At 43.6% G+C, this 25,656-nt stretch overlaps 2 protein-coding genes across 3 annotated transcripts in view; both read right to left on the reverse strand.

Moving 5' to 3' along the window:
• Nucleotides 1-3,786: 3,786 nt before the first annotated feature.
• vcpkmt (valosin containing protein lysine (K) methyltransferase) lies at nt 3,787-17,879 on the reverse strand. Its single transcript, XM_055641096.1, is given in 6 exon segments — nt 3,787-5,956; nt 10,247-10,369; nt 11,631-11,703; nt 16,066-16,176; nt 17,551-17,720; nt 17,722-17,879. Coding segments are annotated over 6 exon segments (669 nt in total). The 5' UTR covers nt 17,803-17,879; the 3' UTR covers nt 3,787-5,845.
• Nucleotides 17,880-21,998: 4,119 nt separating this feature from the next.
• Nucleotides 21,999-25,656, reverse strand: part of sos2 (son of sevenless homolog 2 (Drosophila)) — a 91,591-nt gene continuing 87,933 nt past the window's right edge. For both annotated transcript variants that reach the window (XM_055641098.1, XM_055641097.1), the window contains 2 exons: nt 24,654-24,757; nt 21,999-23,810 (listed from right to left, as the gene is read on the reverse strand). In XM_055641098.1, coding sequence (XP_055497073.1) covers nt 23,325-23,810; nt 24,654-24,757 — 590 coding nt within the window. In that variant the 3' untranslated portion in view covers nt 21,999-23,324. The remainder of the gene's footprint in view (nt 23,811-24,653; nt 24,758-25,656) is intronic.

The following is a 25,656-nucleotide window of genomic DNA, read 5'->3' on the forward strand; positions in this document are numbered from 1 at the left end:
TGCAACAGGCTATTTATATTTTTACACCAAGGTCAAAAGATGGGAACTTTTGACTAGAAACAATTTCTGATTATTAACACTGCTTGACTGGAAGTCATTCACCATGGAAAATGGAAGGTCCAGCCCAGACCTAGCCCATTCCACAAACAATTATTTATTTTACTCCATTTAATCAAAATGTTTTCTAATTTTTAAAAGATAATGAAGCCATTTGCGTTAATACACATCCTTAAAGAACTATTTCTAAAGAACAAAAAGGCACAGAGTGCTGGAGTAACTCAGCGGGTCAGGCATCCCTGGAGAAACATAGAAACTAGGCGCAGGAGTAGGCCATTCAGCCATTTCGAGCCTGCACCGCCATTCAATATGATCATGGCTGATCATCCAACTCAGTATCCCGTACCTGCCTTCTCTCCATACCCCCAGATCCCTTTAGCCACAAGGGCCACATCTAACTCCCTCTTAAATATAGCCAATGAACTGGCCTCAACTACCTTCTGTGGCAGAGAATTCCTGTGTGAAAAAAAATGTTTTTCTCATCTCGGTCGGAACATGGATAGTTTTTCTTCTTGCGTATGGCGTGCACAGCCCAAATTTGTAGGACAACTTGTTCTATTTGATCTTATTTGATTGCTGATGTTTCGGGACGAAAACCTGCTTCAGAAAATTGTTAAAATCACTCTTATAAGAAAAGCAGTTACCCAGAATGTCCCACAAACAATACAAGTGCATTAATTGAGATGGGTCATTTTTTGATTGCAAGACAGTGGTCCCCTTTGAATTGTCTTATGATATTATTTACATCACAAGAGATCTCACGTCAACATGTCATGTGATTGCACAACGATGATTCAACAAACTGAAAGATGGGGTTACATTCTCAAGCAATGGATCTCATGCTCAGACATAATGTTACTACCAAACCCAGGCGATATCCTCTCTCCGTATTTACATTGCTACTGAACTTGGACTGGCTGGTACTCCAAAACGTTATCATCCTGCCCAATGCCATCCAAATCTTCACGGAGCACGGATTTAGTTTTGAGAATGTGGACATTGTTGGCAAGGCGCAATATTTATTGCCTTTGAAGATGGCGGTGAGCCAGGTTGTTGAACTGCTGCAGTACTGGTGAAGGTACTCCATGCTGACCCAGGTAAGACTCCCCCTCCCATTCCCACACTGACCTTTCTGTCCTGGGCCTCCTCCATTGTCAGAGTGAGGCCCAACCCAACGCACATTGGAGGAACACCACCTCATATTTCACTTGGGCAGCTTACACCCCAGTGTTAGGAATATGATTTCTCTAATTACAAGTAACCCTTGCTTGCCCTCTCTCCATCCCTCCCCCACCCTAGTTCTCTGACTAGTTTCTCTGTCCGCCTGATTAATTTTTCTGATTGTGTGCCTCGTCACCTTCCGCCCCAGCGAACAATTCTACATTTCCTTGATCATCGTCTGCTTTGATCTGTCATTTTCACACCTCACCCTTGCATATCTCTGGTCTTCCTCTCTCCTGACTCTGTCTGAAGGGCCTCGACCCGAAACGACACCCATTCCTTCTCTTCAGCGATGCTGCCTGTCCCGCTGTGTTACTCCAGCATTTTGTGTCTATCACCAAGATGGAGGACTATGCTTGCATGTTAAGAGTTGTATGCGATCTGCAGGTGACAATGCTGTGCTCCTCCTGACCTGACTTCTTCTGCTGGTAGTGATTGTGGGTCCGGGAGATGCTGTTGCTGCAGGGTAGACAAGTAATTGCAGACGTATTGTATGTTTACAATGCTGGGTTGGAGACTTTATTCTCAAAAGAATTTGTTTAACACCAGGGGGCGCCACACGATGGCCGGATCGCTAACAGTCTGTCTTTTTTTGTTATTTTTAGTGTTTTAAAAGTTTGTGATAATGTTTTCTGGTTTGTTTTACGTGGGGGATGGGGGAATATTTTTTTTCAATCTCTCACCTCGCCGGAGATGCGATTGGTTTTCCGGATCGTATCTCCGGTCGCTCTGCGGCCTAACATCATGTTGCTGACGGCCACGCTCGAGACTGACTTTGAGCCGCACCGCGGGGCCGTGGACTTACCATCGGAGCCTGCGACCCCTTGCCTGGGATCGACGATCCAAACAGGGCCTGCAGATTTCACCATCGAGGAGCTCATTGTCTCGGGTAGAGACCGTAGATGTCGGGAGTTACAACGAAGCAGAGGGTTTAGTCCGATTGTCCGGCACGGGGGAGCTGAGATCCCCCCCCCCCGATGCAGGAGCTTGATTGCCCCGATGTGAGTGCCCAAACGCTGCCGGCTACGAGAACCAAGATCGCCCCGTCAACAGACGGCTCAAGGCCCCCCAATCGCAGGAGAACAAAGGGAAGAGATTGAACATTTTTTCACCTTCCGTCACAGTGAGGAATGTGGAGGAGTCACTGTGGTGGATGTTTATGTTAACATGTATTTTGTGTGTTCTTGTGGCTTTTTATTGGTATGGCTGATTTGGCAAATGAAATATGTTGCAAAACCATACTTGGCTAATAAAATATGATTATGATTTAATGTTGCCAGAGTTGCACTCATGCGTGTAATGGGAATATTTCTTCATGCTCGTGAGCTGTGCCTTGTAGATGGTGGAAAGGATCTTGCAATGGCGAGGGGGTCACGGCAGGTTACCCAGCCTCCAACCTGCCCCTGTAACCACAATTCATGTTGCTGTTCATGGTGAGTTTCTGATCAATGGTAATCCCCACACTGCTGATGATAGAACACTCTGCAATGGTACTGAGGATAAGCAATGAGATGCTCTTGTTGGTGAAGATAATTGCCCAACACTTGTCCGGCACAAATCTTACTTGACAACGCCTTAGCGTGGTCTGGTTCGTAGCTGGGTTCTGTTGGATGAAGTCGGGGTGGGGGTGCTCTACTGCTGAGGAATCACGACGTGCAGTACTTAATCACAGTCCACACATTTCACTATGAATTGAAAATGTACAACTGCTGCTGTGAATCTGCACCTCCACATTCTGGTTGTGGCAATCCAGCCAAAATATGTCATTGAACAATCAACTCAAGCTGCAGAAAACCACACTGGGGAAGTAGTCAGGACACCGAACCTCACATAACTTTAATATGCTCAATTTAACAATGCTAGTATGAATGTTTATGAGTTCAAACTATAACGTTTTATATTATCGTTAATACTATCCACAGTTTAACAAGTTATTTTATGTTAGATGATATCTATGAGATTTATGTCTAGATATAATTTTATTTAATCTACAAATTCCACAGCACTTTTGTTAGCTTCCATTGTATCTTGACCCAAATTCCTCTCCTTTATCAAGTTCACCTTCACTTAGCCATAGTGAATTTAATCAATGATCACCAATTCGACAGCTGTATTAGTCCATGCTCAAGAACGGCATGTCCTTCATGAATTGGAAGTATTTCTGATGCCAGTCTTGGAATGAAGTGGTGGTGTTGCAATGGGGAGGTATTGCAAACTCCAGGCTGTAGGCAAGCACCATTCAATCACACAAGGGGAAGCTCTGCTGTGCAGCTACAGTTCTAGCTACTGCCCCACAGCTCCAGTCCCTCTGCTACTCACACACTTTCCCTGCTGGCCTTCCTCCACCTTCCAAAGACTTACTGGCATGTTAATTTGCAAATGCAGACTGCCACCAGTGTTAGTGGTCGAAAGGAGAATTGGGGGGAAATTGATGGGCATGTGAGAGGGAATAGGTTACAGAGAGATAAATGGGGCACATGGAACCCATAAGAAGTTCTGAGAGCCAGCAAAGATTCAATGGGACAAATAGCCTCCTCCTTTATTATATGAGAATATAAAAGTATGAAGCATTGTTAAATCAGAAGTAATTGGAGCTCCCTCTACACAAGTGACTACTTGAAGACAACATTTAGCCTCCAACATTTTGAATCCCTGTCTGATATAAATTTGCCAATATCTGTAAAGGACAAATGTCAAATACATTTAACATACATGTTTGAAAATATACAGTTCCTTTAGGCAAATAAAGATACTAAACCCAAGAATAACCAATGGAAAATTAACTCGCTTTTATAACATCTGATCTGTTTGAACATGGATATTTGTTGTTGCTGGGCAAAAGAAAAATGTAGCATAATACCAGATGTTTTTGCTTTGTTGATCACTTATACTTTTGAGTACGTGTGCATTACAAAATGAACAAAGGTTTGATAATGGTAAACATTTGCAGCATAAAGTTAGCATAGAATCATGACTGCAGAGATATAGATCAAATTAAAGTACAGGTTATGCAAATTAAAGTTAAAAATGATAGAAATTAAATTTCAGATTATTTCTGATAAGTTATTGAATAAACGATGGACTTCTGCATTTCTGCGAGGTAGTTCAGTGGTGATTAAACAATAAACCCATTCAGTGGCTTTTCCAAAGACCTTTTTTAAATTCAGTTTAAAAAATTTAATATAACGTAAGAAAGCAAACTCAATGCTAACATCTATTTCAAGAGGGCTTATATACAAAAACAGGGATGCAATGCTGAGGCGCTGGTCAGGCTGCATTTAGAATTTGAGCCATTGTGAGCCATTTTGAGCACCATATTTCTAAGGCAGAAATAGATAGATTGTTGATTAGTATGGGTATCTGAGGTTATGGGGAGAAGGCAGGAGAATGGGGTTAGGAGGGAGAGACAGATCAGCCATGATTGAATGGCGGAGTAGACTTGATGGGCCGAATGGCTTAATTCTACTCCTATCTCTTACGATTAAAAGAGAAAAATGTTATCACAGGGACAAGAGATCTGTCAGCCAGACAAATAAACATTCCATAACATTCACATCTGGACTCAATGGGAGACAAGAAAGCTCAACTGTTCATGACCCACCAGCATTAACCAGATGCCCACCCTGCGGTTCCTTTTATATACAGCTGCTCCTCGACCTATGATGGGGGGTTACGTTCCAATAAATCCATCGTAAATCGTCAATATTGTAAGTCGAAAAGGCATTTAATACAATGTGATCACGTGACTGGCAGCGAGCTGCGGTTCGCTGCCGCTGCCCAGCGTTTGCACTGTCGTAAAGTCAAAACATATCGTACGTCAAAGCATCGTAAATCGGGGAGCATCTGTGTAGTTATTGTACACATGAACTCAACGGTCAAAGCTAAAGCAGCAGCTGCACCAGGAACCATGCAACCTGATTACTTCACAAGGGGGCAATTCTTTGGGAAGTGAACCAAAATGTCACACACGTGACCAGATGGCGCCACATAAAGTAATACATTAAAATTTCTGGCGCAAGAGATCAATCTTATTCATTGCTATTTTCCTACCTACAGAACTTATAGTGCATGTCTGCTAAAGATATGAACATTTTAGCTTTTTTTAAATTCACAGTTTGTAAGATAAAACTGAGTTATGGGGAAAAAATGGTTCTGTATTTGACCTCTGACCCTAAACAAATATTGTCAGCATAACAAAAATTTCACTTGATAAACTTCAAAAAAATAAATAAAAAAGAATCATGTACACAGCACAAAACAATATACCTGTAATGCATTAGTATTCCACAACTTTTCATATTTTTGGTCACACGCGTGACTAAGAATGGGCCAAGGGGGAAAAATATTACAATACAAGGATATTCGACCAGACAGAAAAGCAGATGGGATATCCAGAGGGCCGAATACCACTGCCAATGGCTGTAAAAACATGTCATTAACGCGTGCTTGTGCAGTTGATACAACAACACATGAATTATTATTACACCAGGATTCCACTTTTTTATTTTGGATACGCTCGTGTCAAAGAGTAAAACCAACTTGGTGATTTAGTTCACGGTAAACATTCCTAACGGCGACTTTTCCGTCTGATGTGGAGAACATGAATGTCTTCACTTCTGTATTCCTCATCTTGCTTGTCCAGTGGGATCTCTTCTATTTCAAAATCAGTCTGCAAAAGCTGATGTGGAACAAGGGATGCTGGAAGTTATTCAATTGAAGGGCGAGAGCCTTTCCCGCAAATCTCATTTCACCTTTCCAGTCCACGCATACTATATGTCCCAATGACCAGAGTGATGGTCCCAGCACCTTGGCAGTAGACTGCCCAGCATTACATATTCAACGTTTAAGGTTACACAGAAAAGCTGGAGAAACTCAGCGGGTGCAGCAGCATCTATGGAGCGAAGGAAATAGGCAACGTTTCGGGCCGAAACCCTTCTTCAGACTGATCGGGGGTGGGGGTGGGTGGGGACACGCAAGGGAAAAGGAGGATAGTCCAGAATGACCAGGGTGGGATGGTCACAGCAGGGGAGCTGAGGAAGGGCAGGAGACAGCACCTAACAGAATTGGGAGATATCGATGTTCATGCCCCCGTTCAGACTCCCCAAACGGAATATGAGGTGCTGTTCCAAGCCAATTTCACATTACAGGCCATGGAGGAGACCCAGGACAGCAAATCATGAAGGCAAAAGTGGGATGGGGGAGTTGAAGTGCTTATTCACCGGGAGGTCAGCTTGGTTATTGCGGACCGAGCGGAGGTGTTCGGCGAAACGATCGCCCAACCTCCGCTTGGTCTCACCGATATAGATCTGCTGACATCTAGAGCAGCGGACGCAATAGATGAGGTACATATTCAACATTAACTTTCACATCCAGCCACTCGAGCAAGCCAACACATTACTGGGAGAAAACACAGCAAATCATGAACAAAAATATGCTATTATTCAGCTTTGCCCATCTGACAAAAGATTTTTGTAAGACTACAGGGCCCTCCATAATCATTTATTTATTTGCCTCTGTACTCCACAATTTGAGATTTATAATAGAAAAAAAATGGTTAAATGGTTTCTTTTTCCCGCCCCCCTCCCCCCGCCCGACATCAATCTGAAGAAGGGCCTCGACCCGAAACATCGCCTCTTCCTTCTCTCCATAAATGCTGCCTCACCCGCTGAGTTTCCACAGCATTTTTGTCTACCATCAATTTTTCCAGCATCTGCAGTTCCTTCTTAAACATGTGGTTAAAGTGCACATTGTCAGATATTATTAAAGGTTTTTTTATCCATTTTGGTTTCACCATGTAGAAATTACAGCTGTGTTTATACATAGTCCCCCCATTTCAGGGCACCATAATGTTTGGGACACATGGCTTCACAGGTGTTTGTAATTGCTCAGGTGTGTTTAAATGCCTCCTTAATGCAGGTATAAGAGAGCTCTCAGCACCTAGTCTTTCCATCACCTTTGGAAACTTTTATTGCTGTTTATCAACATGAGGACCAAAGTTGTGCCAATTAAATTCAAGGAAGCCATTATGAGACTGAGAAACAAAAATAGAACTGTTAGAGACATCAGCCAAACCTTAGGCTGACCAAAATCAACTGTTTGGAACATTATTAAGAAGAAAGAGAGCACTGGTGAGCTTACTAATCACAATGGGACTGGCAGGCCAAGGAATGACAGAAGAATTCTGTCTATAATAAAGAAAAATCCCCCAACACCTGTCCGACAGATCAGAAACACTCCTCAGGAGTCAGGTGTGGATTTGTCAATGACCACTGTCCGCAGAAGACTTCTTGAACAGAAATACAGAGGCTACACTGCAAGATGCAAACCACTGGTTAGCTGCAAAAATAGGATGGCCATAGGTTACAGTTTGCCAAGAAGTACTTCAAAAGAGCAACCACAGTTGTGGACAGATGAGACAAAGATTAACTTATATCAGTGATGGCAAGAGCAAAGTATGGAGGAGTGAAGGAACTGCCCAAGATCCAAAGCATACCACCTCATCTGTGAAACACGGTGGTGGGGGTGTTATGGGCCTGGGCATGTATGGCTGCTGAAGGTACTGGCTCACTTATCTTCATTGATGATACAACTGCTGATGGTAGTAGAATGAATCTGAAGTGTATAGACACATCCTATCTGCTCAAGTTCAAACAAATGCCTCAAAACTCATTGGCCGGCGGTTCATTCTACAGCAAGACAATGATCCCAAACATACTGCTAAAGCAACAAAGGAGTTTTTCAAAGCTAAAAAAAATGGTCAATTCTTGAGTGGCCAAGTCAATTACCCGATCTGAACCCAATTGAGCATGCCTTTTATATGCTGAAGAGAAAACTGAAGGGGACTAGTCCCCAAAACAAGCATAAGCTAAAGATGGCTGCAATACTGGCCTGGCAGAGCATCACCAGAGAAGACACCCAGCAACTTAGGCTGTGGGCCGAGGTGCTTTTTCATTTCATTTTGTGAACCAAGTCACGTATCTACCTGCGTTTTTAACATGATGTGTAAAAATATTAGATAGATCATACCTGAAACTCGTCAAGAACAAAACCTGCGCATATTTTTAAAATATGAGTAAAGCCTCAAAATTTACGAGTAGTAATTGTCCAATCAAAGCACGTTTGACATTGTATTGTACGCCAATTGATCAATCGTGCGCTTTGTTTCAGGCTAGCTAGACAGGGAGCCCACATCACGTCATGGGACCAGTGAAACATTGTGAATCAACTGGAACTGAAAGGTAAGATCTAAAGTCTGAAGTTATGAAAATTCATCTGTATGGACTTCAATTAATTTAATTTCAATCTCTTATCATGTGAAAAATTTGATCTGGAGGCTGAAGTTGAGGACTTGAACTTTGTCTATATTGAACAAATTAAATTAAGAGTTGTCACTAATGCCAGCTTGTTGAAGTCAATTAAATCTTCTTTAACATCTAATCTCGGAGCTGCCTGCAATCATTTACCAAGAAAAAGTGCTCTGACCCGCGGGGCCTATGTTGAACATGTTGAAGCCGCGGTCTCCGGTAAGAAGCGGCCGATTCGGGAACTCGGAGTGTGTTTGGATCATTTCCCCACGGGGGGGGGGGGGGGGCCATGAGATGTTTTTTCTATAGTTATTCTTTAGTCTCTGCCCCTCCACTCTTCAGAGCCCCATGCACATTCACACACAAAAGTGTTTTGTGTGGACATGCACTGGAGGCTGTAATATATGGTTTAAATAGACCTCAGCAAGGAATTACAGAATGGGTCACAAAAGTTAAATTCTAGACACTTTTTCGATGCTCGGCCCACAGCCTAACTGGTGATGTCCATGAATCGCAGACTTCAAGCAGTCATTGCATGCAATGGATATGCAACAAAATACTAAACATGACTACTTTCATTTATATGACATTGCTGTGTCCCAAACATTATGGTGCCCTGAAATGGGGGGACTATGCATAAAACATGGCTAATTTCTACATGTTGAAACCAAAATATATTAAAATCTGACAATGTGAATTTTAACCACATGTGTTTTTTTCTATTACAAATCTCCAAGTACAGAGGCAAATAAATAAATGGTCTTTGTCCCAAACATTACTGTATATCTCAGAATCATAATTTTCTGCAGTCATCCATTTAACTTTCCTGCTCCCCGCTCTTAATGTGTAGGAAGGAACTGCAGAAGCTGGTTTAAACCAAAGATAGATAGTAACTCAGCGGGACAGGCAGCTTCTCTGGAGAAAAGGAATAGGTGGCGTTTTGGGTCGAGACCCTTCTTCAGACTGAGAGATTGGGGAAAGAGAAACGAGAGATATAGACGGTGATGTAGAGAGAGATAGAACAAATGAATGAAAGACATGTAAAAAAGTAACGATGATAAAGGAAGCAGGCCATTGTCAACTGTGGGACCAGGTGAAAATGAATACATTGAGACTCAACAAGACGACTTTGAAGCTTGTATGACTTGGGTGGGGCAGGGGATGGAGAGAGGGGATGCAAGTGTTACTTGAAGTTACATAAATCAATATTCATAACACTGGATTGTAAGGTGCCCAAGCGAAATATGAGATGAACTATAACTGGATTTTGGTTAAAGCCTTAACATGGTCCTGAATGCGAACCATTCGTAATCAGAGAGAAGTTCATGTTGATTGTAAAGCAAACCAGCTCTGCATCTTTAATAATATAATAACAATTAACTATGACCATGCAATCACTTCTCAAGCTCCTCAACGATTTGAGTAAGTTCATTTTCCTATAATTATATATATAATCCACATCATATTGCTGTGCTTTCACCTGACAAAATCTGGTCAGAACAATCAGAATGACTAAAACTGAGATAGCTCAATGTTTTAATTAAAAATATTGGGTTTCTTCCCAACAAGTTCGAGGTTGTCAATACCTCAATCAATTCAAGCTACCTTAAGATTAGCGTCATCCGATGAAATAAATGAAACAATAGTTCCAAAGCAAAACCTACCTCAAAAAAAAAACGCTTTTCGACTTTAGGGTTGTTTCCCATTGTCCTCTCTTCATAGCTTAATATGATGCAGGTCTTGTTTCCTGAAAGATCTTTAATCGTTCTCAACAATGGCTCTAAGGACTGCAAGGCCAACGCATGGATTAACCCACAACATGGAGAACGCAACTATTGTTTACATAAACCCAACACTACACAAGGACTGGCTGAAAGCTACTGTAAGGGGCAGTACATTACACTATTTAAGTTATCTTACAAATGGTTAACCACGGCAAAAATATTAAATTTAACTATCTTATAACAAGGTCTACAAACCTGAAATATTTATGGAACCAAGGCATAATTTGGTACAAAATTAAAATTCCCATTTTGTTAAAATGTTAGTAGAAGACAGTTTGTAATCTTCTCTGCCCATTGCATTTTTCTAATGTGTTTAAATTGTATTTGCACTACAGAAGGCTCTGCAGAAGGTAGTGAGGGGAGCAGAGAGGATCATTGGCATCCCCCTACCCTCGGTACAAGAACTGTTCCAGAGCCGCTGTCTGAAAAAAGCTCTGAGAATAGCTAAGGACAAACTGCACCCCCTCCACACACACCTGGATCTCCTGCCATCAGCCAAGAGATACCGTAGCATCAAAGCCCGGACTACCAGACTGCTAAACAGCTTCCTGCCACAGGCTGTGAGGCTGCTAAACAGTCACACCACCTGATTCTGCTGCTTTGCACTGACAATTTAATAACTCTGGCACTGGCCACTCAAATCAGCTGCCCTGGACATTTTAATGACTTTTTACCGTATTTTAATGTTGCTGTTTTACCTGCTTTTAACTATTTATACTGTTTCATCAGGGACTGGATTGTTTTTACTGTTATTATGTGTGAAATGTTTAAGTTTGATGTGTGATGCTCCGGTATTCCCTGGGAAACGTCTTCTCATTTTGCACTGTACAACTGTTGCTTTGCAAGATGACAATAAAGGTTGATTTGATTGATTGATTGAAAGAGCAGCATTATTAAATGCACACCACGGGTGCAAGATTCAAGATACTATTATACGTATCCTGAGATTTGAATCTCTGGAACTCTCTGCCACAGAGGGTAGTTGAGGCCAGTTCATTGGCTATATTAAGAGGGAGCAGATGTGGCCCTTGTGGCTAAGGGGATCAGGGGGTATGGAGAGAAGGCAGGTACGGGATACTGAGTTGGATGATCAGCCATGATCATATTGAATGGCGGTGCAGGCTCGAAGGGCCGAATGGCCTACTCCTGCACCTAATTTCTATGTTTCTATGTAAGAACAAGAACAACTTAAGTTTCCTGTAAAAATATTTCTTATTGTAATAAAAGTCGGATACATTAGTTCATGAAAACCATTAGCACACACCTGTTCATAATAAATACAATCTGCCACAAGGATGTAATCTGGGTCAGATGGAAGGTCTGTGACAGTCTCACCCCTGCAAAACATGACATACAGAAACATTAACACGGCAGTTGTACAGAAAAAAGCATCACTCAGCCCTCAAGCACCTCAGCCCTATCCCACTCGATGCACTGCTCCCTGACTACATTAAAATCTCACTGTCCCGATAATGTTTGGTGGTAGCACGGTGGCGCTGCAGTAGAGCTACTGCCTTGCAGTGCCAGAGGCTCCGGTTCGAGCCTGACTACGGGCGCTTGTCTGTACGTTCTCCCTGTGACCTGCATGGGTTTTTTGGCTTGGTATAAATGTCAATTATCCCTAGTGTGTGCAGTGTTAATGTGCGGGGATCCCTAGGTGGGCCGAAAGGGCCTGTTTCCGTGCTGTATCTCTAAATTAAAACTAATTTATAATGTTAGGAGCAGAAGTTGGAAGCTAAAAATTCAAAACACCATTCTACATGGAATATCGCAAACGGCATGCAACTAAACTATTCGACTCACCAATCTCTTGAAACAGAGGCCAACATTTTAATTTCATTTTTCCAGTTCATACCACTATTAGGTCATAAGGGATAGGAACTTCTTTACTCAGAGAGTGGTAGCTGTGTGGAATGAGCTTCCAGTGGAAGTGGTGGAGGCAGGTTCGATTTTATCATTTAAAAATAAATTGGATAGGTATATGGACGGGAAAGGAATAGAGGGTTATGGTCTGAGTGCAGGTAGATGGGACTAGGGGAGAATAAGTGTTCGACACGGACTAGAAGGGCCGAGATGGCCTGTTTCCGTGCTGTAATTGTTAAATGGTTATAGGAGTAGAATTAGGCCATTCGGCATATCAAGCCTACTCTGCAATTCAATCATGGCTGATCTATCTCTCCCTCCTTACCCCATTCGCCTGCCTTCTCCCCACAACCCCCCGACACCCGCACTAATCAAGAATCTGTCAATCTCCGCCTTAAAAATATCCATTGACTTGGCCTGCACAGCCTTCTTTGGCAATGAATTCCACAGATTCACCACCCTCTGACTAAAGACATTTCTCCTTATCTCCTTCCTAAAATAACTCACAAAATGAAAAAGAAATACTTTATTTGTAAGGTGCAGAATTCACAAACACTTAAAAACCCAACCAGAGGAAGATTAACACTTCAACTCAAAAATGCCACCCACAACAGAACTAACGACAATTCCACTTTCATAAGTTATAGGAGAAGAAGGCATGATAGAAATCTTTAGATATTCTGCTTTTTGGGGGTTATGCAGGAAAATGGCGCTGGTGTAAAAAATCAGCCATGATCTTATTAAATGGTGGGGCAGGTCATATGATAATAAGGTCATAAGTGATAGGAGCAGAATTAGGCCATTTGGCCCATCAAGTCCACTCCGCCATTCAATCAAGGCAGATCTTTTCTTTCTCCCCTCAACCCCATTCTCCTGTCTTCTTCTCATAACCCCAGACACTCTTACTAATCAAGAATCTGCCAATCTCTTCCTTAAAAATATCCATTGACTTGGCCTCCACAGACGTCTGTGGGAATGAATTCCATGGATTCACCACCCTCTGACTAAAGAAATTCCTCCTCATCTCTTTTCTAAAGGTACGTCCTTTTATTCTGAGGCTATGGCCTCTGGTCCTAGACTCTCCCACTAGTGGAAACATCCTCTCCACACTCACTGTGTCCAGGCCTTTCATTATTAGGTGACGTTTCAACGAGGTCTCCCCTCATCCTTCTAAATTCCAGCGAGTACAGGCCCAGTGCTGTCAAATGCTCATCATATGTTAACCCACTCATTCCTGAGATCATTCTCCTAAACCTCCTCTGGACCCTCTCCAACACCAGCATATCCCTCCTCAGATATTGGGCCTAAAACCTCTCACAATTCTCCACAAATGCGGTCTGACCAAGGTCACTTGAACACACCAAACGCAGTGTAGTTAAAAAGTAATGGCATAATGTTTGGCATAGCAATGGCATGAAGCAGTGATCAATGAAGGGGTTCATTCTTGTATTGTATTGTATTGTATATCTTTATTGTCATTTCCTGACTTTCGCACAGAACTTCAACAGAACTTTCACTTTCTAACAGAACTTTCACTTTTAACAGCCATTTAACTTATAGGCCAGCCTTTGCAAACAAATGCTTACTCTTTCTTGTCTCCAATCATCATTTACATAGCATTCCATATACAAAATACGATATACAAAATCCAAGAAATTACATTTTGATTCCCAATGTTGTTCTGTATTTGCTTTGATTATTCAATATATTCAAGATACTTGAATGGCTCACATTGCAGCTTCTGAGCCTATTCTAAGGGATTCTATTCGAGGGTCTACTCTAAAAGATTATTCTAAAGAATTCCACTGTTGGTTTGCACATGGGAGAATAAAAGCACCATTGAACTATTGGATCATCATGGCTACCAATCCAGTACATTAAACAAAGGTTTAAATTAGGCCTTCACTTTAGCAATTTCAATGTAAAAGATTCAAAACTGTATGAAAGGGCAAAATGTATTTTGCTTGATCCCATCACTTTCAATTAACTTTTTCTGAAATCCCAAAGGATGCAACTAACTGTGGCTGAACAGCAGCAACCGAAAGTCAAGATATTCGTTTTCATTCTCTTTGGTACTTTGTTCCCTCCTTTCTTAAGCCTGGTTAATTATAGGAAGATGCCAATGATAGACACAAAATGCTGGAGTAACAGTGGGATAGGCAGCATCTCTAGAGAGAAGGAAGGGGAGACAATAGACAATAGGGAGGTTTCACGGCAGTCGGGTCACGACCCATGACCCGTACTGTTGCTACGCTACTCCAAATAGATTACACGCGATGTACTGCAGGTAGGCACTTACCATTGTTTCCAGCGTAGCGGGCCTGTTAAAACCCGCCGTAAATGTCAATTTTTGCGCTGTAAATAATTATGGAAAGCGGGATAAGCGTGTGAGATATTTAGCCTACTCCAGAATCCCAAAAGTGAGGAGAAATGACGGTAGATAGAAGTGAGAGCTGAAGGGACAACAACAGACAGAGTGCTTGGCGAACATTGGCCGTTCGCTCACTGCATTTCATCAACTAAGGCATTATTAGTGTTTTTTCTGGATTTCTTTGGCATCTAAAAAGTTTCAGAAGTGATAAATCTGGCTGTAAAATTTTAAAATCGCCCATGGTTCCCAAGTGGGTTTTTACATACAAAATGGAAACGCATCTGAAGAAAAATTTACAGCCAGATTGATAATTTCTGAGACTTTTTAGATACCAAAGGAATCAAGGAAAAACACAAATAATGCCTTACTGTTGATGAAATGCAGTGAGCAAACGCGATAATTCCCATTTTCAATTACGATTTCTGCACGGCCAATGTTTACTAAGCACTTTAGCTGCTGTTGTCCCTTCAGCTCTGCTTCTCTTTACCTTCATTTCGCTTCACGTTTGGAATTCTAAAGTTGACTACATGTCTCTCACACTTACCCCGACTTCCACAATGTTTTTCAGCGTAAAACTTCAACATTTTGGCGGTTTTAACAGGTAGGAAAGTACGCGTTTCTTGCATTAATAACATATACCGGAAGTGACGGATGTCCTCCAGATGGATTGAGCGGCTCCGTGCGTCAAGCCTCATGACCCAGTGACCTTACGTGCAACCCCCCTCTTGGTGCAGGAGTAGGCCATTTGGCCCTTCGAGCCAGCACCGCCATTCAATGTGATCATGGCTGATCATCCCCAATCAGTACCCCGTTTCTGCCTTCTCCCCATATCCCCTGACTCCACTATTTTTAAGAGCCCTATCAAGCTCTCTCTTGAAAGCATCCAGAGAACCTGCCTCCACTGCCCTCTGAGGCAGAGAATTACAGATTCACCACTCTCTGTGAGAAAAAGTGTTTCCTTGTCTCCGTTCTAAATGGCTTACTCCTTATTCTTAAACTGCGGCCCCTGGTTCTGGACTCCCCCAACATCGGGAACATGTTACCTGCCTCTAGCGGGTCCAAGCCCTTAACAATCTTATATGTTTCAATGAGATGCCCTCTCATCCTTCTAAACTCCATAGTGTACAAGCCCAGCTGCTCCATTCTCTCAGCATACGACAGTCCCGCCATCCTGGGAAATTCCGGGATGGCGTTTCAGGTCGAGTCTGAAGAAGGATCTCGACCTGAAACGTCACCCATTCCTTCTATCCAGAGATGCTGCCCGTCACACTGAGTTACTCCAGCATTTTGTGTCCATCTGCCAGGTTAATTATTTTGAATAATCAACTCTAAAAAAACTGTGGATCTAATGAAAGCGGCGTCATTGAAGTTGAAGTAGGAGCAACTTAAACTTTTATTCTGAATGGGCCAAAGCTGTCAAATGGCTGAAAATCATTATAAATGTTAAAGTCAAACAAGTACAAACCATTTAAGTACCTTGGCTTGGATAGAACCAGTGACCAAGTGCTTGTTATCATTGATGTTTACGTTGAGTAAATCTTGCAACTCTTCAAGATCTGTGACTGTGACATTTGCCCTGAAAAAAGACATACGTTTATACTTAAACATATAAGTGATCTTGTTTATCCGCTTTGCACAACCACAAACTAACAAATAGGATTCCATTCATTCTGCCATAACAACAAAATGCATGAAGCAAAACAAATGGCTACAGCTCACTTTAATTTTTTGATTTTTAACAGTTTGGACATATTTTGTACATTATTTTTATATCACAGCAAGATACATCTAGCAATGGCACATTTAAAATGTAAGTGAAAAAGTAAGCTTTTAAACAGTGAGAGGTGGAAGTGGGAAAAGTTAACAAAAGGAGTTCCCAAGGATTGCACCATCAGTGAAGCCTTGGAATCTGGGTGAAGATAGGGTGGGATAAGGATTCCAGAGCAGGAAATACTTAGCGCTGGAGTAGTTCAGCGGGTCAGGCAGCATCTCTGGAGAAAAGGAATTGGTGATGTTTCGGATCGAGACCCTTCTTCAGATTGAGAGTCAGGGGAAAGGGAAACGAGTGATGTAGAGAGAGATGTAGAACAAATTAATGAAAGATGTGCAAAAAAAGTAACAACGATAAAGCAAACAAACAGGCCATTCGTTGTTAGCTGTCAGCTAAGTGAGAACGAGAAGAGAATGAGATTCAACAGGCGACTGAAGCTGGTGCAACTTCAGTGGGGGAGGGAGAGAGAGAGGGAATGTAAGGGCGGAGTGGACTCGATGGGCCGAACGGCTTAATTCTACTCCGACAACTTGTGAATATTGATATCTCTAACTTCATGGAGTCACAGAGTGATAGTGTGGAAACAGGCCCTTCCGCCCAACTTGCCCAAACCTGTAAACAATAATAATAATAATAATAATAATAAACTTTATTACGGACTCGAGGTCCAGACAAGGGGCAACATTACATTAAAAATGCATTGCATATTAAATATCATAAAGCACATATAAAATCTTAGTATATCACTTATAAAGGCATCATAAATTATATATATTTAAAAACCACAATACATAAATTAAAAATCCAGATTAAAAGAAATATCAATGTCCTACAACGAGACAATACCGGTGTCTCCACAGCTGGGATTCGTAGCGTGTAGTGCTAACCCTTACGTTTGACAAGGCCACAATAATTACATGTTTAGAGTAATTTATCCTGCAAATGAATTTATACATGTGGTGTCCCAACAATGTCCCAGCTACACTAGTCTTGGTCCGATGGTCGTGAGTATTGAGGACAGCTGCAGATGAAGTTGACTAAGATGATGATGATGAGTACTCTATCATACATACTATCATGGCCAGAGGAGGTAGTGGAGGCTGGGATTATTTAGCAGCCACTTGTACAGGGTGCATGTGTGGGGGAGAGGTTGCCGGGCCGGGCCGGGCCGACACTCACCCGAGTGCAGCGGCCATCAGCCCCACCAGCCCGGTGCCGGCGCCCAGCTCCACGGCCACGGGCCCGGCGCCGCCGCCACCGCCACCATCCGCGCTCCCGCCGCCCGGCCACGGCCACGCGCGCTCCAGGTACTTGGCGAGCACGAGCGCCGCGTCCCACACCACGGCCCCCCACCCCGCCCACGGCGCGCTGCCGCAGCCGCAATGGCGACCCGGCTCGCCGCTCCACCGAGCGCACGAAGCTCTCCGTCATAACCGCCACCGCCCGTGCCGCCGGCGCCTCGCGGAGACCACGGTGTGGGGGAGGGGGCGGCCTCACTGCGGCTGCGCCAACGGGGGGGGGGGGGGGAGGCCTCACTGAATGCGTGTTTGAGACGGCCTCACTGCGGCTGCGCTAAGGCTGGCCGAGGAGTTCTCACTGCGGCTGCGCCAACGGGGGTGTGTGTGTGTGTGTGCGCCAACGGTGTGTGTGTGTGTGTGCCTCACTGCGGCTGCGCCAGGGCTGCGGCCGAGGGGGGGGGGGGGGTGAGAGACGGTCTCACTGCGGCTGCGTCTGCGCTAAGGCTGGCGCCGAGGAGTTCTCACTGCGGCTGCGCCAACGGTGTGTGTGTGTGTGTGTGGTGTCTCACTGCGGCTGCGCCAACGGGGCACAGTGGGGGCGCCCCCTCCCGGGCAGAGGGGACGGTCGCCACCCCTGTGTGTGACTGGCTTCAGACGGCCTCACTGCTCATGGCTGCGCTAGACTGGCCGAGAACCATGAGTTGTCACTGCGGGAACTGCTGCGCCAACGGTAGTGTGTGTGTGTGTGTGTGTGTGTGTGTGTGGTGTGTCTCACTGCGGCTGCGCCAACGGTGTGTGTGTGTGTGTGTGTGTGTGTGTGTCTCACTGCGGCTGCGCCAACGGGGGTGTGTGTGTGTGTGAGACGGTCTCACTGCGGCTGCGCCAACGGGGGTGTGTGTGTGTGTGTGTGTGTGAGACGGTCTCACTGCGGCTGCGCCAGGGCTGGCCGAGGTCTCACTGCGGCTGCGCCAAGTAGGGTCAGGGCGGCCTCAGTGCGGCTGCGCCAACGATGCGGGGGGGGAGGGGTGGCCAGAGGGGACCTCAGTGCGGCTGCGCCAAGGGCTCGGCACAGTGGACGGGGCCAGCGCCCCCTCCCGGGCAGTGGAGGGGACGGTCGCCACCCCTCCCACTGCTGGATGACTGGCTTCATGAGCCGGGTATTTGTCACCCTTTGGTATCACAAATCCTCATGGGACACTTGACACAATATAGGGAGGCTGCAGGGCAGTCGGGTCACGAACCATGACCTGTACTGTTGCTACGCTACGCCAACTGGAGTACACGCGATGAACTGCACGTAAGCACTTAACATTGTTTCCAGCGTAGCGGGCCCGTTAAAACCCGCCGAAATGGTCAAGTTCGGGTGCTAAATCTGGCTGTAAACATTTTAAATAGCCCATGGTTCTCAAGTGGGTTTTTACATACAAAAAGAAAACGCCTCTGAAGCAACATGTATCATTAAAAAAATCGCAAACCATGATACGTGAGTTTTGAATTACATTTTACTTAGATGCAAGCCAAGGAATGGCATAATTGTTAGCTGTTAATTGGACATAATCAACCTCAGCAAATTGACAATATCCTATTGAAAGGGAGTGGGTGTTTAAGCTGTCAGAACATTTTATTATTTGCCAAAATATACATCTCAATAGCATAATGATAGAAAACTTACTTTTCCACACACCACTCGTAAGTCTGGAGATTTTTTTAATGATACATTTAGCTTCAGAAGCGTTTTCTTTTTGCATGTAAAAACCCACTTCAGAATCATGGGCGATTAAAAATTTTTACAGCCAGATTTATCACTTCTGAGACTGTTTAGATAACAAATGAATAAAGAAAAAACATACATAATGCCTTACTGTTGATGAAATGCCGTGAGCAAAGGCGATAATTCCCAATATTTTCCAATTTGATATCTGCACGGCCAATGTTCGCCAACGACTTAAGTTGTCCCTTCAGCTCTCGCTTCTCTTTACCTTCATTTAGTCTCTTCACTTTTGGAATTCTGAAGTAGGATATATGTCTCTCACGCTTACCCCGACTTACACAATTTTTTACAGCGCAAAAAAATCACCATTTTGGCTGTTTTTAACAGGTAAGAAAGTACGTGTTTCGTGTATTAACAACATATACCAGAAGCTGCGATGTTCTCCAGATGGATTGAGCAGCTCCGTGCGTCAAGCCCTTTGACCCGGTGACCTTACGTGCAACCCCCCTATAGGTGACATTTCAGTTTGAGACCCTTCTTCAGCATTTTGAATCTATCTCCAATCTACTTAAGTCATTGTCTTTAATTATTACGTCCAGACCATCAAAAGTTGTATTCTTTGCGTATTATGTGCAGACCTGATGATTAACACATTAATTCTACATAACATCATCAATAGTCGTCTTGGTGTATAAATAAACTAACGCAGGAGTTGTAGGTGGACAAACATGCTGGAGAAACTCAGCGGGTGAGGCAGCATCTATAGAGCAAAGGAATAGGTGACGTTTCGGGTCGAGACCCTTCTTCAGACTGGGAACGCAAGTTGTAATCACAGCCTTTGACTGAGACGCATCTCCCCTTGTGCAAGAAAAATAAATTACTGCTGATGGTTAATGATTCGAGTCCTTCAGTCTTGTTACGGATCGAGACTTCGACATCGGGCAGTGAGATTATTACCGACTGCAGCTTCTCAGGCACATTAAACACAACAAATAAATATGCAATAAATGATCAAGTTTTCAAGGTAAACCTGATCGGGACGGTGCGAGCCAATGCACACTGTGTACCTTCAGTGGTACTGGGCCGACCACTGGACCCTGGTGTGGTGGCACAGCTGCCTCTACTGGGTCAGTTTTGTTTGTGTTGCACTTCAACAAAGCTTTAGAAAATCCATTGACCTACAATCTCTATTCACTTGTTTATTTCTTCCTACGATGGCGTTTGTAACGGTGGTCTTGTTTGTGGAGTTTGGTGTCAAATCAATGGGGACTCTTGGAGCAAATGTCCATCCAGCAGGATGAAGATCCTGTCATAGATGAACCCTCACATTTGAGTTTTCACTCCGTCTTTCAGCATCAAGACATATGTCTCTCCTTCCACGCCTCCCCTCCCACTAGCTCCCCAGCAGTAATGTGGGCGCACACTGTGATGGAAATCTTGATGTGGAATCAAGGAACTACTGCTAATACACAATTAGACACAAAGTGCTGGAGTGCATGTTTCAATATTCCTGAACTTTGATTGTTCATTATTCCAAACAAAAATCAAAATGTATTGATTTTGATGCTTACAAATATGAGAAAGTCAAACATTTCTAAAGCAAGGTCACCGCATAATGGTTGTTTTGAAAACAAAGTAGTCAATCACAGCGGTGGAAGCCATCAGATTTCCTGGTGCAAAGCCACAATATTTTGAACAAATGTGGGGACAAAATGATTGCAGAAAGAGGAATGGACCCTTGTTTCAGTAACGAAATGCGTTATGGTGGAAGAATTTAGAGCACAGGAAAAATAAGCAGGAAATGCCATCAGACTGGGTACTGAATGTGGACACAACATGCTGGAGCAACAGGCAGCATCTCTGGAGAGAAGGAATGGGTGGCATTTCGGGTCGACACCCTTCAGTCTGAAGAAGAGTCTCAACCTGAAATATCACACATTTCTTCTCTCTAGAGATGCTGCATGTCCTGTTTAGTTACTCCAGAATGTTGTGTCTATCTTTGGTGTAAACCAGCATCTGCAGTTCCTTCCTACACAGCGGGCACTGAATGTACTCACCGACACCCACACAACCTCTCGGTCTGGCAAGGCAATGTTCACATGTGTAATTGCCTTCTTAGATATGTGTCTCCCCATGTGGAACCTCACACAAGTCCACAATCTTTTCCATATCTCCAAACTCATTTCTCATTCATTCTGGAGAAGGGTTCAGACCCAAAACATCGCCTGTCCATTCTCTGCTCTCTCATGTGCTGAGTTCCTCCAGCATTGCGTTTTACTTTGGTTTCGGGATAGTTAGCGAATGACCATAAATGCCAGTCTGACCAGCCATGTCCACCTCCCATTAACTATTTCAATTGCAAAGTAGTCTATATACTCTCAGGCCAAGATCATAAAGTGGACAACAATATTGGTTGGAGCTCTTCACTAACCTTTTGATACATATCCTGCAGATGCAGGAAGATGAGATGAATCCCAGAACTGATATTTCCCTTAATAGAACATGACTTCCCCAGGACCTTGTCTTGAAAACACATCTTAACAGAAGAACAAAATTACTCACATAAATAACTAAAGGTAATTCTGAAAGAGATGTCAATTTTAAAAAGTCAAAACATTTAAAAAGATTCACATTCTATTAGTTTAAGTTGTTAATGATGACATACGTGATTGTGAATGTTTAAGTAAAAATTAAGACTGAGTAATTTATTGATCTTATTAAGGACACAGATACAAAGTACAGTTGAAAGGCCACATAACATTACATGAATAGACCATGATTACTGCCACTTCAATAAAGCAGCTACAACACAACTGGTAACCAACACAATCTTTCACCTCTTCATAGACCACCTGTTACTGGCAAGTAGGCAAATTGAAGTCATAGCTACTATTTTTTTTTCCTTAGTAAAGCTTTGAAGTGTATGCTGGTTGAAATACAATACTGAAAGAGGGGGATGGAACCAAATGCTACGGCAGAGCCAATTTAGCACTGCGATTTGCATCAGAAAGGTTTTTGTCTGTTGTCGATCCACAGCAGTTCAGATTCAAATTTTACATACAGGTGGTAGGTAGACTGTTCACATAATTCACTTCAGTGTAAAGAAAACAGCTGTCATTATCTGTATGTGTAACATAAAAACAAAACTGTACATTCACCTCTCATGTCTGCTCTCAATTTTGAGTGCTCAGATGACTGGATAATTGAAGTTACTCATTTGCAAATGAAATCAAAAGGCACATCTGAAAAAATGTATGCTTACAATAATTAGTGAACAAAATGTTATAATCTTTAGTTATTACTGCTTATTGTTTCACAAACTGGCTACAGTATCCTACATTCTAGTGGAGGTTAGACAACTTTTTCCATTCAAAAATTCCAAATTAGTGTTATATTTTCTCTCTAATATTTGGAGCAGCCACCAATAGAACACAAGACACAAAATCAACCATGTGAAGGTGGTGCCGTATTTTATAAACTCAGTCTGGGTAATCTGCACCAAATATTCACGGCATCAGTAAAATTCCTGTACAGCTCAAACAAACAACTAAATAGGTCACAAATGATCAGCATCATGACCTTCCTGATGTCTGTAAAATTCCATCGTTTAACAAGGCCACTAGAGCTCAAATAAGTCTCAGGGATTTATCCTGTGGGCTCAGTGCAATGAGTAGTTCAAATAATTTAAGTCAAGTGTACAGTGCAAATGCAAACTTTTGTTACACACTGCAAGGTAATAACGTTGGCACTGCAAGTCTGAGGAAAGAAAACATGGCTGATCACCTGAGAGAATATCACAGCAGTAATCTACGCTGTGGTCTGAGACAAACAAGATGATTCAAGTCTGCTCCAACATCAGGCTCTCAATGACAGTCTCCTCCACTGTACGGCTACCGACAATTAGAAGACAAAAAAAAGCTTCAAAAACAGCAAATCGTTTTCTTGCCTCAGTGCCTTAATGCAGTTTGCCCACTTTGCCACAGTTCTGGCAAGGAAGCGTGGTGTCACTGAGGGATCTCTGCATGTTCCAGCAGAGGTGGTCCGCCTCGGTGCAAGGGAGGGTGAGACAACTCTCGCTTGTAAGTCTTTGGTGGAAGTTTTGGCAGCTGTGGGCTGGAGTTCTGTCGGGGAGGTACGGGAGGAGCAGACGGGTAGGTGGGGTTGTTGTGATTGGAACAACGTCGTATAACCCTGGGCGAGGGTGTTGGAGGAGGAGTGCTGGGAGAGTTGAGGTTAGTGCCAGACTCCCTGTACCAATCTTGATCCCGGTGAAGGCCGCCCCCCTTTGGCGGTGGCTGAAGATTAAACGGATCGTTCATAAAGATCTCAGGAGGTCTGGTAGGTATGGGTGGAGGCGTGTCAGGCAGTGGATCCCTTGGAGGAGGTGGAGGCGGACTGTGCAGAGACCCGTCAGAGGGAGCACTCAATGCAGGAATCCGAGGCAGCCGGGGGGGAATAGCTGGCGGGCTATCCGGAATACTGGAACTCAGCTGGAAACAAAGAAAATACAGCCGTCAGAGCTTCTTCTCATTCATTCAGAAACGTCAATGAAACATTAAGATATATACTGTACACCATAAGTTATCCCGAAGTTAGACTTTTACCTCCCATTCCCACACTCACCTTTCTGTCCAGGGCCTCCTCCATTGTCAAAGAGAGGCCCAGCACAAATTGGAGGAACAGCACCTCATATTTTGCTTCGGCAGCTTCCACCTAACTCTTGCTTTCCCTCTCTCTCCATCCCTCCATCTTCCCAGTTCTCCAACCAGTCTGACTGTCCCCGATTACATTTTATCTGTTAGCTTTGTTGTGACCTTCTCCTAGCTAACAACGATCTACTCTACATTTTCCTTCATCTCCATCTCTTTTGATGTCACACCTTACACTTCCTTATCTCTGTGTTTACCTCTCCCCGACTCTCAGTCTGAAGAAGGGTCTCGACCCGAAACATCACCCATTCCTTCTCTCCAGAGATGCTGCCTGTCCCGCTGAGTTACTCCAGCATTTTGTGTCCATCTTTTGTTTAAACTAGCATCTGCAGTTCCTTCCTACACCTTCTCACTTTGATTCAACAACAGGATGATCATTTGACAGACTGAGAATTTCCTGTCTGGCACCCTCTAGCCACCATTCTGCCGATGACACGACACCCCATTCTGCAGCCGTGATTCTGTGCAGTGGAATGAATGCAGGACGATGGCACACAGGGACATGTGGGTGGAAGTTGAACAAATACTGAGGGCCAGTGGGATGTGGCAGATAGTGAGGGCAAGCGGATCAGCAGATAAAGTCACCAGAGCAGAACCTCTGACAGCCCGCAGCGCTTCCTTTACCTTCAAATTTGTCAAGTCTAGATCAGGCTTCCTTCGTTGAGGAATAGGAGGTGGAGCAGGCAAATCTTCACTCAACCTATGAAGACTTGAAATGGAGTGAGATTCTGGAAGTGGTGAAAGGAGACATTGAGGTGAAATCACATAATTTAGCTGCTCAATATAACACAATACTAATTGTATTTATAAAGTTCTGTCAGTTTATTACAATTTGTTTTCTAAAATGCTGGCTATTCAGCCCATCCGAGCCCATGTCAACCCTCCGAGCCACCCCCCTGAGTATCATTCCCTCTACTTTCCTATAAATCTACAAATAATTATCTTTCTCCTTTAATTCTCTTGCCATTTAACTACACTAACGAACTAACGCGTCACATTAGATATTAAACCTATTGTTTCCATAATGTATAATTTTATGACTCTTTGCCTTTGTAAAACGAGTGATACCCACGCGATCACAGTTAAGATGGAAGATGGGTCCTTGCGCTGAGATACAGCATTTATAAATACAGCAGTGCTAACAGAGCTGCTGTGGAACCTCAGCTTGGGAAAATGCTCTTATGTTTTATAGAAGACTCATCTAAAATTGTTGCTGAACCCGCCATTAGAAGCAGTGTAAACTAATGATGGTCTCAAAATGAGGTGGTGAAGGTGGAAGTGTTTATGTGGGAATACCGGAGCACGGGGCTGGACATTTGTAAGCATTGCCCCGACAGTAGAGCAAGGACAATGGAGGATTTTACCAAGGCCAGTGTCAGAGGAAGAGGGAGTTCAGGAAGGTTCATGTCCACTTTGGTGGGACAGAAGGGCTGGGATCCAAACACAGAACTAACAACTTTAAATTATCGATATGGGGGAACAACACATCATTGCAGGACAGCAAGAATAAACAGGACGATGAGTGCTTGGTCCCACAGGATACAGTGCGGCCAGATGATCCAAGGTCAGGTAGGGTAGATTTGGAATAGACGTGGTAAAGGCACGGATGATGTTTCAGTGAATGTGG

The sequence above is a fragment of the Leucoraja erinacea genome, chromosome 9 (assembly GCF_028641065.1).
Source record: "Leucoraja erinacea ecotype New England chromosome 9, Leri_hhj_1, whole genome shotgun sequence".
NCBI lineage: Eukaryota > Metazoa > Chordata > Chondrichthyes > Rajiformes > Rajidae > Leucoraja > Leucoraja erinaceus.